The sequence below is a fragment of the Synchytrium microbalum genome (genome assembly GCF_006535985.1).
Source record: "Synchytrium microbalum strain JEL517 chromosome Unknown SmJEL517_scf0026, whole genome shotgun sequence".
In the NCBI taxonomy this organism is placed as follows: Eukaryota; Fungi; Chytridiomycota; class Chytridiomycetes; order Synchytriales; family Synchytriaceae; genus Synchytrium; species Synchytrium microbalum.
In genome coordinates, this window is record NW_022158375.1 from 286,757 (window position 1) to 300,906 (window position 14,150).

The window sequence follows — 14,150 nt, forward strand, 5'->3', positions numbered from 1 at the left end:
CACCGCGACAAAGGAATGCATCAGGTGTGCAAAGGATACCTCAGTATTGCTCTGCATCCGTAAAGTAGTAGCCGAACGGCAAAATTTCTTGCGTTGCTGCATGAGTTGACAGATGAACTAGTCACGAAAACAGTACAATTTCGGACAAATATGTGCAGTGCAATCATTCTATGTAATGCGTTAACTTTTCTCCATGCAACAACGATAATTTACAACGGTTTTTCTGTATATGTCTGACAATATGTGGCAACCACCTCCACACCTTAGCACCTTAATTTCAATCCTTCTTGATGTCACACGGCTAGTAAATTGACTTGTCAGCTTCTGCGGTACAAGTAGAATTGCAAACAAGTCAGTTTTCAGATTGCTACAACAAAGCTTTTCTAGCAGGGACTCTACAAAAGGGCTTCATAACAAAGGCTATTGCTTCATCGTAAGTCTCGAGACCCTTTCAAAGCAGAAACGTGTCCAATGATTCTTTGTTCTTGAATATAAGTGAAGTTTTTTTTGCCACATTGAGAGGTGACCATAGGAAACAAGTGGTGTCGGTGTTATAGTGCATGTCATTCGAATAACTAGCACGGTAGAAAGTTGAGCGAACGTTCGTCGAGGGGCCAGATAACACAAACAGGTATCATACAGATCAAAAGACAACTTGTAATGGGGTGGTAGCGACTTCACGTCCTTGAAGCGTAAAACAGTTATGAGACAACATCCATTCAATGTTCTGACATGGTTTCAAAGAAATACGATTCTTTTCTGATCAATCAAAGTAATGTCGGCATCAGGAAAGCCCCATACTCGGAGATCTGGATCTTCAACGTCCTTTCCACTAGATCGGCCAAATGCAATCCATTGCAAATTTGCCCGATTACTTGGTGATTGTTTTTCATACTTTTTGTAGGCTTGTACATGTATGTTATATCACAGAACAATGTGAAGTCAACGTAACTAAGCTGTATACTCTTGAGCAAAGTCTAGCCTGAAGAACGAAGCGAGTGTTGGCATGGCGACAAAAAAGTCAGACTTCATGCTAAATAGCTTCAGAGCAACATTCCATCTCTCACCATCGAGAGCTTACCCTGTAGCACACATGAGTTGAGTTCTCACGCTTGAAAAAGCACCAGCCGAACTCCTTCCAAGCCCACAGCATATAGTGTCTTCTCGATCACACTTTGCACGAAGTTCAGACAATAACTGTCGAGTTTCAAGTGGAATGCAATTGTGGACGAGATAAAAGACAGGTGGTTTTGGTAGTACGAGTTGCCAAGATTCGCTAGATTTGATTGCAGTTAGCATGAATGCCTCGATTGAGATACAGCAAATTGAAAACCATGATACTCCAACATTGTTTGTTTGATCCTCTGTCCAGCCAACATCTTGAAACTTGGCGGTTTGCAAGTCAACAAGTCAGAGACACATAGAATCGTCGCTTTGGACAGACGTCAAAGTTGTCCTATGTAGTTAATATGTATAAAAACTGTTTTCATTGCTGATTCCTTCAATGATTGCTCTCCATTGAGCAAGATCATGCTCAACAAGAAATGAGTGTCAAATGTCGGTGACAAGAGAGCATCAGAAGAAGACATGCCTAAGAAGAGCACTGGCAAGGTAAAGCAACATCCACATCCATCCCTGGCTCAAATGTTCCGGAGCTGTCCCTACCCCTACCAATGTTTACCTTTCAGAGTTACAGAAGTCGTGAGGTCACTAGCTTTTGAGAGTCTCGTCATATGCATCCAACAAGGTTACTTGCCTGCTCGAAACCGAGTCGAATTGACGTTAGTAACAGCGACGGTGCAGGAAACTCCGAAGGTCAGAAAGAATCAAAAGGCCAGTTTAAGAGGCTCTTGTATCGACTATTCTCAGGCAATCGCGTTCCGGTTGCAACCCTTCGTCGCCCGATACTCTCCTCGGCAGTCAACCCACCACCCGCCTCACTTGCTTGGTCCAACGAGCGCGCCAGTCAATAACGTAAATCTCGTAACTTGTGAATACTTTGTTGTAATCCATCAGAAATGGGGTGTAAAACAAGATAGTTGGACTAAAGCAATCACATCACAGACGAGGCTTTCCAGAGCCTTCAATAGCATCAACACAATCCACCAGCGCGGTGAACAAACGCTGACTCCTCCTATCACCGCTCGTTCCTGTGTGTGCACCATTCATAACGTAACCTATAGAATTGTAGAGAGTTAATAAATCCGACGAGGAATCTCTAGGGAATGCGATTCAAGACAACGGGCTTGCCTAGAGCGACATTACGCTTTCGAGACCAGCAAACTAGTAAAAGAAGTGCGTGAGCGGGAGGAGAAAAGGAAGAGAAGGGAGAGATGGGCGAGAGAAAAAACCTTGAGAACCACCATATCCTCCCCATCCGCTGCCGTTTGGAGTGAGGAAATTGTGAGCAAACGAGCAAATATTGAAAACAAAACATAAACCATAAACGATAATAGCTACGCCTACCACCATTCCCAGTTGGGGTCATAATTAGCACCCTCCCCCCATTGGTGTGGTAGCCGTGCATGAGGCCAATTGCCCCATCCCGCAAAAGTATAGTAGTTCTTCTTTTCCAAACACAAGTCGGTTTGGAGTTCTTGCAACTGTGAAGCTTCATCCAAAGCCTGTTTTGTGAGATACGAATATCCATCTAGCTCGCCACCGTTGGCCATTAACGCGGCGATTTTAGCCAATCCGTTACTGTTTGTGATTCCAGAGAAGCTAGTTCCTTCCCCTCGTCGACCTTCGTAAGTGTTGATTACTTGCTGATACGGGCCTCGAACGCTCGAATTGACTGAGGGAAGGCAAACGTGATACTGTTGAGCTAAAGACATGAATGGAATTAATCGTTTTGCTTAAAAGTACCTTTCAAGGCAACGGTTGGATTGGTATGGGGTTGGGTAACTGGAGGCAAGGGAGCCAAATCCTTCCTTCCATAAGGATAATGGATTAACGGGGAAACACGAGCATTAATTTCGGCTGGGATTCCATAGAAAAATTCAATTCCCAAGGGTTTGACTAGCAACAACTCAGCGAATTTGCCCAAAGTTCTGTGCTATTGCAGAAGATGAAAAGTTGAAGGCCTAATGAAAACCAAGACGTTTACTTTGCACCAATTCGAGCTCTCAAATACCTGTGGATCAGCACGTCGGACAATTTCATTCAAAAACCACCCTCGCGTAAAAGAGTGATATGACTGAACGGATTTGCCATCAAAGTTATGAGGTTGATCGGCAATCATTTTAGCGAGTACGTCCAAGTTCGACCTTTATAGAAATGACAAGCGGATAAACCACCAAGGTCACAACAATTCAGAGAAATCACTCACCATTGTTCGGCATTTGGACGTCTCTCTTTTCCATCCAAGTAAGAAACTCCAGCACGATGACCCATTCTGTAAAAGAGTGAATTCGAGCGGAAATTGCGAATGAGCTTGTACGGAGATTACATACAGGTCTTTGATAGTCACATTCTGTTTGCCGTTTGCTCCAAATTCCGGCCAATACTTTGTGATTTTATCATCGTAGGAGAATAAACCATCTTGTACTAGACGAGCGACGAGAACCGCCTCGATGCACTTAGAACGAGAAAGACGAGGAAAGGTTGAGCAAATGAGGAACAGTTTAGAGTCCGACGCAAAGGTTCATCATTGGTGCTATCCAAACCTTTCCAGAAGAGAAGACGACTTGCAACGTTTTGTTGTCGTAAGGCTTATTGTAGGAAGTATCAAAATCTGGCACGGGATAATTGTGTGTGGTCAATGTGCGATTCCACAATCCACGATTTCAATTTGGTAGTTGATTTCACTTACAGCCGCCAGTCAGATCGACGACTTTCTTTCCCTTGTAATAAGCAGTTACAGATGCGCCTACTTCATCGCCGTTCTACAAGGGCAATAAGAACGCATGAGGTTCAAAACGTGTGTTTGGAGGAAATGGACCAGGATGAAGAGACATACTTGAAGGTTGGTTTTGAAGGCTCGCTCCACGGATTCGAACCCAGGAGCAACGAAGCCTTTGACGTTCCAGTCATTGGGTGTTGGGTTTACGACGAGAGCCATTTTGCAAGTGGACTTGTGAGCGACGTCGCCTTACCCAACTTGTGTGGACATCCCAGGGGAGTATCACAACCCTACACAGTTATAGACATCTTCTGCTACATATCGTGCTTGACTGAACGCGTGAGTGCCGGCGTCAATGCTACTTTTCTGTTCTCATATCGAGCTTTCACCTTTCACCCCTCTCGCGCTCCCACATACCTATGAACATTGCTTACATCCAGTAATAATGTCTTTACAATCTCTATATTCAGGAAATAGTGGCAACGCGACCGCAAATGGCCATCATATAAATGTAAATGGAACAGCTGCTCCTCCACCACGTCCACCTCAACGAAATCAAAGAAGGAGGAGGAGATTCGGAGAAGAGCCTCAAAACAATGAGGATGCAAGTCAGCTACAATTCGGTCCAGGTGAGCATTCTCCCCTTCACTAGGTCAAACTCTGGTTTCTGCCGAGACATTTAACATCAATGTTGAAACACTGCAACTTCACTCAGCCAGCTCAATCGTCTCTAGATTTTGCAGCTGCAGAGCATCTCACAATCACCGAAGCTGCATTGATCCTATCACCACGAAAGATGGCCGTCAATCAGGCTGATACAAGCGGAAACGAGTGAGTTTGTATGTGTGCTTGATGAATGCAGCGGTTGCACATGGAAGCAAATGAAAGCAAATGAGTGTCTCCATGGCAATCGGCTTCATCATCTCATCCCTTCATCACTTTCGATTGGTTAACAAACGCGACTCTTTACATAGTGTATTAAGGAAAACAATCGAATTTTGTGATCAGTTTGGACTATCCTCTGCTCACGAACAAGTCGTCACAACTCGAGAAATTATAAATAACACTGTACAGAAGCTGGACAAGTTTGAAGTCGCAAAATTCTTAGATTTGCAACCTGATGATGTTGACCAAGTCAAAACTCTCATACCGAGCATGGGTCGACTGACGGAAGAAGACTTGGTCAATCTAGTCACCCTCAGTGTGGGATTACGGCAGGAATTATTGGTTGATGAAACAGATGAAATGGACCTGCAGTAAAAATCAAAAAGCACAAAACAGAAATATCTTGTTAAATAGCGAAGGGATCAGAACAAAGCTAGGACATGAATTTCCCGTCATTAAACCACAAAACTTTGACACCTGCAAGTATGTCTTTATAGTAGTGTAGATATAAAAAGAGTCATGCTGAATAGAAAAATATTATATATATATAAGAATGGTGTATTTGCACATTAGGAGGTATACTGAGCAGCCTGGATTATTGCATCCTTTTCCACTTGTACAACAGAGTTGGTCACGCCCATCTCTCGCATGGCATTTGCCACTAGGACTCGTATCCGTTGTTCGGAGCCGGCTTCAGATGCTTGTACTTTTATGGTTCCAATATATTTTCCCTCACATAACTCCCAAAAATGGGCTTGAGAAAAGCCAACTACCCCTTCGATAGACGAGATCTATATTGCAATTTGCATTAACATTCGGCAGACATACACGAATGGCAAAACGTACCTTTCTGTATAGATCGGCCACTTTAAATTCAAATCCCATGGGAACTCGTTGTAACAACAACAGCCCAGAGGATTGAAGCAATGGCCATACACTGACCAATATCATTACGGCAATAAAGAGCGAACAGGCTGCATCGGCCCATTTCCAATCATAGAGCATTATTAATATAGATGATGTAATGACTCCCACTGATCCTAGAGTGTCGGCTAATACATGCAGAAACATTCCTAGACCGAGAGATAGTTTTTGGTTTCCAGTGATCTCATAATTATAGCGAAGCGGAGCTGGATTTACCTTGCATGAGTGGATTTCTACCATGAGTCTCAGAGTGACCATGATGCGAGTGATCATGATGGTCGTGATGATCGTGATGATCGTGATGTGAATGATTGTGATGTGAATAGTCATGGTGATCGTGATCGTGATGGGCATGACCATTAGAATGGCTGTGATCGTGGCCATGTCCATGACCAGCATGACCATGTTCGAATGCAAATATACCAACTATAGGAGCAACAAGTCAATCCCGTGGCGTATTTTGTGTGTTGGGTTGCGTATTTTGTATGCTGTGCTGTCAAGCGAGTCAATGCATGGTAATTTAGAGAAACCAACCTAGATTGACGAGCAGCCCCAGGACAGAGACAAGTAGCAAAGAATCCGTCTTGATTTCCGGTGGATCCATCAAGCGTTCAAATGCTTCCCATATGATGCCGAGACCAGCAAAACACAATGCAACCCCATTTACAAAACCTGTTAATGTTTCGACTCTTCCATATCTAGTATTTTTATAGAGCAAGGTCAGAATTTGCTGATCTATTGTTCAATGGAGCAACACCTTTCGAGAGTGATTCAAGTAAATGCGTACTCACCCGTAAGTGAATCTGTCGTTTGGGTCCCATTTTACAATGACACTTGCGGCCAAGGAGAGGAGTAGAGCGGTGGAATCAAACAACATGTGTACGGCATCCGAAGTGAGGCCCAGAGAGTTTGTCCAAATACCATAAATTGCCTCGACAAAGGTAAAAGAGAGATTGAGACACAGAAAGAAGAAGACATTACGAGTCTTTGGATCTGCTATGACGGCTTTTGTGTACTTGACTATGGTCGATATGGTCCCTGTCACGATACCACCACCACCTCGCACTTTTAGGGAGAAAGGTCTGTCGCCCTTGTCGCCCCTATATAGAGGGAGCGATGATCCATTCATAATATACGTCGATGCTTCAATTGCGCCCCTACGACCGATACGTTCCTTGTTCGTTCGTTCAGGAGTGAATACATTCAATTGAAATCAGAAGAACGTGTTGGGCTCACTCCAGACCTTCAATTTTTGCACGTGTTTTGATGTGTCGAATGCGTCAGTTGTCTCGACGTTTGATCATACGAACACTCAGATCACGAGCGTCTCCTTTATTCACGAAACAATCATCTCCTTGAACTTCAGCCAGTTTTTTTTTCAAAACATCGATTCCTTGCAAACAAGCAATTGACGCCGATACGGAAAACAAGACAGCACAGCACTCACTACCTAGTCATGGGCAAGAGGAAACGAGCAGCTCGTCCTCAAGCAAAGAACGACGAGGACGATGAAATCAAAACCAGGAAAGCATCGTCAATAAACAAGATCCAGACTTGGGACGACGTGGAACTGGATGATGAAGATCAATGCAAGTGTGAAGTCCAAAGTTCGCCGTTCGATTGTCAGAAAGAGCTCAAGCTAACATCGCACTTCGCCCAAAAACAGTCGCCGCTCAGAGAGACATTATTCGGTTCGACACCCAACCTGAACAAGGTTCACATTCATTCTTGTCCGTTCTTTCAGCAAAATTCTTACATTCATGCATCTTTGATCCAGATGACGACATCCAATCCGACGAAGAAGTATTGCCTTTAGACTTGGAACAAGACGATGCCGACACTGATCTGGATGAAGATAATCTGGCTGAAGACGACGAGCACTTGCTCAAATTGACTCGGGCCATGCGTCCTAACGCTGTTGATAGTGACGAAGATGACGAGGACCGCATCTCCAAAGACGCAAAGGGTTTGTCAAAATCCCCACCTTTTTTTTTGTATTATATACACTATCTGACAACGTCCAACAGATGATGCTAGTGTGTGGGGCAAATCTCGGTCAGTCTATTACGACGCTGATGATGTGTCGGACGATGAAGAAAAAGGTGTGACTTTCTACTACGCACATTACTACTCGGTGTTCTTACTTCATCTCGCATCTAGCCAAGGAGGAAGAAGATGAAGCTCTGCGCATTCAACGTCAGAGAGTGTCGAGAATGCGCGAAGAAGACTACATGGATGATTTTACCGATAGTTTCAAGTCTATACTGCATCAAATACCCGTGACGACATCAGTCAATATTGCCGACAGCAAACACACTGCAATAAAGTCTGATCACGCTGATCTGACACCTTCAATGAAGAAGGTGTCAAAATGGCTGTCCAACAACACTGAAAATCATCCCAACACTGGTACGTCACCCTCTACACGTCAGGACGCTATTTTCTCACCGAATTAACTTGTAGGTGTAGCCAAAACCCTGTTAATGAACATCATGTTTTATACCATGTTGAAGGGAGACCCACAAGTGGAGTCGAAACTCTTGGACAAGGTGTATCATGTCGTCCAAGATCTCCAGAATGTATGGGAACATCAGAAGGTTGATGTGCCTGTAGCCGAGGAAGCCCCCGTAGCTGTGACTAAAGAGGTACATGTGAATAAAGAGGTCAAGCCAGCCAAAAGCCAGAAGAGGAAGGAAAAGCCGAGACCAACAGTCCTAGATATAGTGAATCAACCCGAACAACCAGACGAAGAATTCACCATACCAGTCATTGCCAAAATACGTAAATCTTCTAAACGTACTGTAAAGAACGGCGATGATGTGCTTAATCCATTTGAGGTGGATGAAGTCGAATTCAAGGAACGAGAGGCTAGTAGACGTATCTCTCAATTCTTGGCTCCAGGAATGGACGTTGCTGATATCAAAAAATCCAAGAAGCGACTAGTCATGACTGGAGATCAGGATATACCATACAGAGATCCAAAAACAGGTCGTGTCATTCTTCCAGAAGATCCAATCGCAACCGCCAATGCAAACAAGTCAGATCCAAGGCTCAAACAGAGTCGTAAACATGATTTAGAAATAGTTGACTCGTCGCCTTCCGTGTCGAAAGTCGCCAAACCAACGAGCATCGTGCAGTCAAAGAAGAGCGAGTACGAGGAAGATGGAGAGGAGTATTACGAGGCCCTCAAGGCTTCCAAGATTGAGAAAAAGGCCAAACGATCCTTCAATCCTGATGACTGGTAAGTCTTTGAAATGTCTTGCTGATTCGTTGTAGTTAGGTTGTTTGACTGTTACACTTCTGATAGGTTGTACGATGATGCGACTGAAGAAGTTATAGCAGCAGATGGAAAACGTGGCATCAGTTGGAATATTCTAACCAACAAAGGTCTCACTCCCAAACGGAAGAAGGAGCAACGTAATCCACGTGTAAAGAAACGAAAACGATTCGAAACGGCAATGAAACGGTTGTCTTCTTTCCGTCGTGTGGCAGTGGATAAGTCTAAAGTAGGTGCTTATGGTGGTGAAGCTACTGGAATCAAGTCCGGCCTCGTCCGCAGTATTAAATTTTCGTAGGCCATTCATTGTATTTTTCGCGTTCATTTATAAGATCAGAATCGGACCATCTCTCTATCCCATCTATTGTTATATTTTAAATTGTAGCCTCGATCTTGGCCTGGATTGTAGCGTTACTGCGTTTGTTAGCGAAATGTTGACTTACCCTTACTGATGACAACAATAAAACAATTTGATGGAGGTTGGCAAGATCTTTCAAGAAGCCCAGTCAACAGCGGGCCACAGTCAGCGTAAACATGTCAAGGCATTATTCAAGCAGTATACCTCGAATGTCATGAACAATCAGAACCACGGACGCGCAGCTACCGAATTTGCTAAAACCGTGTGGGCGTTCTTGACTATGATTCTTCTAGTAAAGAAGGGCGAATCAGCTGCAGAACGCATAGTACATTTATTTGCTGCTTTCTTGGACCAATTAAGTATATCAGATCCTGCTTATTGTGGAACATTGAAACACCAGATTCTTTGTTGATTTGTTGTTGGTGGCTTACAGAGGGACTAGTTTGATCGATTATTCAAGGCATTCGACAATAATTCATGCTGTTCTGCACTAGATCCAGCCAATAAGGTACCAGAAGACGAGGATGCAAGTGATGATGAAGAAGACTTGAAACAACAAGAAGCCAAGTCACAATTCGTCGAATATTTGGTAGCTCAACTATCAAAAGGAATTGCCTCAAAGGATAAAACTGTCCGCTATCGTGTATGCCAATTACTGGCTGTGTGTATTTCTCATTTAGACGAACTTGAGTAAGTCGTATTGAAGTATTTTGCTGCATGTTGCTGCTTGTTTGGAAGGAACTTTGTCCATTTTCGTATGCACGGACTAAATACATATTCAACATTAGTGACGACATATTTGCTGATCTGCAAAGAAAACTTGTATTGGCTGCTCACGACAAGGAAGCAAGTGTTCGAGCACAAGCAGCCTTGGCCCTATGTAAATTTCAGGTGAGATGCACAGGAGTCAGAATTTGTCAAGCCTGTTGTCGCTCGTCTCAGACTTCTCCTGAACTTTTTGCCTCAAGTCTGGTGACGATGATGCAGACTGGAATATCCAAACGTCTCTGTTAGAACTCATGAGAGTAGACACCAGCGCGTATGTAGCCTCCCGTCTCCCTTCTTCCGTCATTTCCATTCATTTTGTCTTATCTATTGCAACTGTAGGGAAGTACGAAAGACAATTTTGTGGAATATTCATACTACTGCCAGGACTCTGCCCTACATTTTGGAGCGAGCAAGAGACACCGATACTCAAGTTAGAAAACTGGTCTTTTCAAAAATTGTAGCCGATATTGAGGATATGAGCATCCTGACAATTGCAAGTCGTGATCGTTTGTTGGATTGTGGATTGAGAGATCGGTAAGCAACATCGCTGCTCTTTCGTGGATGAAGTATTGATGAAACTTGCCCTTGCTATCCATCAGTGATTCTGGAGTTCGAAGTTCGTGCTTGAAGATGCTTGGGCAAAGTTGGATCAAGCAAGCAGAAGACAACTTGCTTGTGGTATGTTACGGAAAGCAGTGTGGCACCTAGTTTGGCGTCTCACTCTGAACATTTGATTTCTTACTTCTTAACAGTTTCTTTCACGCCTGGATGTGGTATCGAGCTCGGGTGCCGAAGAAGCATTGAAGGCATTCTTCTTGGCTAATCCTGATGTTACGGCTGCCTACGATGGTACGCCAAATTCACGATTTGAGCAGTTTTGGAATTTGAAGGCTTGTTTTGCTAACCGCCCAGTCTACAAATTTACAGACTATTTGTGGGACAACCTAACTGTCGACAGCGCCTTTTTGATTCGGGTTCACGCCCAATTTCATGCAGAATCACAGGTACCGTCAATTCAAGTCTACTTGTTTCGCAACACGACACTCATGGAGCTACTAATTTAGGAGTACGATGCCGCAAACGATATATTGCCAGACTTGTCGAAACACGTCACTCATATAAACAAGTACATTGGTCTCATGAATGATGCAAATGATGACGAAGATCGTGTCTATTACGAATTCATTGTCGGCCAGTTATTGCTGATTGCATTATCTCAAGACTTTTCGGATGAAGCTGGACGACGGAAAATGTTCGAATGTCTGAGTATGACCATGATCTACCCTTGCCTTTAGAGCTCTTAAGTCCATCGAACATCTATCGGACATCACTCAATCTACGTCTCATTAGGATCAACCTTGGCCAATGTCGACTTGCCCCTATCCAGTATCCAAACATCAGTGAAGGTACTGAGCAGGATTGCATTGAATGACCAGGACTTTCTAAGGTAGGCTTTGTGAACGCTGGTTTCAAATCGTCTGCTTATATTTATTATCGATGGCTCGAAACAGGGTGATTCTCGAACTATTGTATGGGATTGCTGATCCAGATGAGCCGGCTGATACAGACGAAGGAATCTACAAGATGCGCAAATGTCTCGATATTCTCAGGTGTATGTTCGAAGTTTTAGACACTGTAGGTTCAACGTTGGTTTGTGGGCAGACTGCTCTTGTCGACAAATTTTCACTATAGGACCGACACGATTTGGCCTCATTTCAACCATTCTTGCAATATTATATAATGCCAGCCGTACAGAGTCGAGATGAAGAATTGCGTCAATCTGGTCTAAGGTGCCTCGCTTTGTATTGCATGCTGGACAAGGTCTGTTTGAAATATTCATGGGCGGCTTTACCGTGATGTTTGTCTAACTCTCAAGACCGGTTACAGCAAGTTGCTGTAGAACGTATGCCGCTCTTTTTATATGCATATCAACATGGTGATGGTACCATGCGCCAAGATGGGTTGGAGGCAGCGTTTGATCTAGTAACTCTGCATGGCTTGGCTGTTTTTGCCGAAGTGGAGGTGTGTGGTCTTCTCATTTCGATCGTAATTTTCGTGATAATAAGTGCTCTGGACAAGAACCTCAACTCAATTGGCCTTTAGAGCCCCGATGGAGATGATTTAGTAAAACTCTTGGAAAAATCTCTTCAAGCTCAAGAGCCAGAGCTGGCTACCATTGCAGCTGAAGGGATATGTAAATTAGTAATGCTGAAGACCGTCTACAATGCTACAGTAAGTGGGTGAGATTTTAGTTGTTTGACTACGAAGATTCTTATCTTGCTTGCATTGTTTTATTTTATAGATTCTCGAAGTTCTGGTGTTGCTGTACTTCCATCCGGAAACTGCTGAAAATCCAAGATTACGACAGTGCTTAAGCTATTTTTTTCCTGTGTTTTTTCATGCCTCGAGTGACCATCGTCGTTTATTAGCAGAGGTTCGTGTGTAAGCAGTAGCAAATTTCTCTGGATCTCAAACTCAAGCCCATTCAATGCTAGATTTTCATTTCCTCGATGAGAACGATGCTCGAACTCCATCAGACCTACAAGGACGATATGGTAGGGCCTCTACCATCAGCTCAACAAATGATTGAGTGGCTCGAAGATACGTAAGTCAGCGATTATCATTGCCAAGAAATTGTTAGAGATTTTGCAATAACACAGTTGATACTTTTAGGCATGGGGACAGCGAAGAGACCAGCTGTTCCATCCAGCCACAAATAGCAATGGATCTCTTGGACGCCATCTCGAAAGAAGAAGCTCCAGGTATGACCTCATCCGTTTGGACACCATAAAGCGGACACTGACTCTTGTACAATTAGGAACGGCCCGTCTCTTTGCCAACGTCCTCAACAAGCTGGTCATTCGGCCTTGCGCTGGTACAGAGCTGATCAATGACTTGATTCAAGTCTCGAATCAAGTCCAGCCAATGATGACTGACACTTTGGTGAAGAATGCCTTGAAACGCTTCCAGTCTCTTTTGGGCAGCATAGGATTTGAGGGTCATAATGATTTATAGTGTTTGTACCTGTGGGGGTTAAGAATCATGATCAAGCTTGAGTCAAGAATAAAACACGATCACCATACCAATCTTACTCCACTTGTATATCACGGAGAGTGGAACAATAGTGGCTGACTCACAAATACCCTTAAGACACGTTTTCAAATTGGAGTTGAGTGCCTACAAAATACTGACGGACTTGAGGGAGGTACATCATCTTCCAGTCCCAAAAAACCCGACACGAACGCGACTGATGCCACAATGCTTGAGGATGAGTGAATTGCTGTACAGTGTATTAAGATTACTGTAGTTTTGAGAAAATACAGCGCCATACGATATACACCTGGTGTTTTTTTACAAGTGTGTTTAGTGTGAACGATTAGCGTTGCGCCAAGTACTAGTTCGGTTCGAAATGTACTTGACCCCTCTTTGACCTCCGAATAGGCCCATCGCAAAGATGTACAACCAATAACCAATGGAACTGATAATTCCAATACCATAGTTCATGACCAAGTTCAGCCATGACAATGCGATGAGCGCCACTAGGAAAAATGGAATTGAAACACTTTCATTGGACTAATTCCGAACAAATTATTACCTGTATAGCGGCCTCCGGAGCCAAGGCCAGAAGCACCAGGAATCACGAGAGGTGTTGCAAGAAGGTTGAAACTAATGTTTGATGAGTTTGATGTCAGGTTGAATGGAGAACGCTGTTTAAGCCAAAACTTACCCTGCCACCGTCTTCAGCACTTGGACCAGTGCAATCAGACAATAGACTGAGTAGGTTCCAAAGAGCGAGACGATTAAGGGGTGGAAAGCACGGCGGCAAGCCGACTATGAGAACCGCAAGGTTAGGTTTCTTGTTCTAACAAAATGAACATCCTTTTATGAAACAAATACCCTGAAAATCCTCCATGTAGAGGGTGGCTGCCCAGTCCCTCGATCCACTTTGTCTTGCAGTTGCATCTTTAAGAATGCAAAGTGGAGCGGAATATTGACAAGAGTGTTGGTCGCCAGTGTGATTATAGGAGAAACGGCAATAACGGAAAGGAGCAAGCCAATGGTCCTTCAAAGGGAGTCAAGTTTAGAATTGTGGCAAA

At 43.8% G+C, this 14,150-nt stretch overlaps 5 protein-coding genes across 5 annotated transcripts; 3 read left to right on the forward strand and 2 right to left on the reverse strand.

Annotated features, from left to right (window-relative positions):
- Positions 1-2,462: 2,462 nt before the first annotated feature.
- On the reverse strand, positions 2,463-4,060 carry SmJEL517_g04174 (uncharacterized protein; the record flags this gene model as incomplete). Its single annotated transcript, XM_031170102.1, has 8 exons — positions 2,463-2,794; positions 2,866-3,055; positions 3,134-3,266; positions 3,329-3,394; positions 3,453-3,577; positions 3,666-3,733; positions 3,812-3,884; positions 3,959-4,060. The coding sequence occupies 8 exons, from the start codon at positions 4,058-4,060 to the stop codon at positions 2,463-2,465; spliced, it is 1,089 nt and encodes a 362-aa protein (XP_031023926.1).
- Positions 4,061-4,286: 226 nt separating this feature from the next.
- On the forward strand, positions 4,287-5,101 carry SmJEL517_g04175 (uncharacterized protein; the record flags this gene model as incomplete). Its single annotated transcript, XM_031170103.1, has 3 exons — positions 4,287-4,470; positions 4,561-4,672; positions 4,816-5,101. 3 exons carry the CDS (start codon positions 4,287-4,289, stop codon positions 5,099-5,101), a joined length of 582 nt encoding a protein of 193 aa, XP_031023925.1.
- Positions 5,102-5,295: 194 nt separating this feature from the next.
- SmJEL517_g04176 (uncharacterized protein) lies at positions 5,296-6,779 on the reverse strand (the record flags this gene model as incomplete). The annotated part of the gene is made up of 5 exons (XM_031170104.1): positions 5,296-5,517; positions 5,573-5,799; positions 5,867-6,076; positions 6,185-6,348; positions 6,442-6,779. The coding sequence occupies 5 exons, from the start codon at positions 6,777-6,779 to the stop codon at positions 5,296-5,298; spliced, it is 1,161 nt and encodes a 386-aa protein (XP_031023924.1).
- A 327-nt stretch (positions 6,780-7,106) lies between these two features.
- SmJEL517_g04177 (uncharacterized protein) lies at positions 7,107-9,225 on the forward strand (the record flags this gene model as incomplete). Its single annotated transcript, XM_031170105.1, has 6 exons — positions 7,107-7,245; positions 7,317-7,616; positions 7,678-7,752; positions 7,811-8,059; positions 8,114-8,891; positions 8,958-9,225. The coding sequence occupies 6 exons, from the start codon at positions 7,107-7,109 to the stop codon at positions 9,223-9,225; spliced, it is 1,809 nt and encodes a 602-aa protein (XP_031023923.1).
- A 175-nt stretch (positions 9,226-9,400) lies between these two features.
- On the forward strand, positions 9,401-13,068 carry SmJEL517_g04178 (uncharacterized protein; the record flags this gene model as incomplete). Its single annotated transcript, XM_031170106.1, has 18 exons — positions 9,401-9,644; positions 9,780-9,975; positions 10,074-10,176; positions 10,254-10,324; positions 10,393-10,587; positions 10,653-10,731; positions 10,806-10,902; positions 10,981-11,057; positions 11,118-11,319; positions 11,404-11,500; positions 11,565-11,688; positions 11,746-11,874; positions 11,941-12,075; positions 12,157-12,285; positions 12,356-12,487; positions 12,549-12,658; positions 12,727-12,815; positions 12,872-13,068. The coding sequence occupies 18 exons, from the start codon at positions 9,401-9,403 to the stop codon at positions 13,066-13,068; spliced, it is 2,406 nt and encodes an 801-aa protein (XP_031023922.1).
- Positions 13,069-14,150: the final 1,082 nt, after the last annotated feature.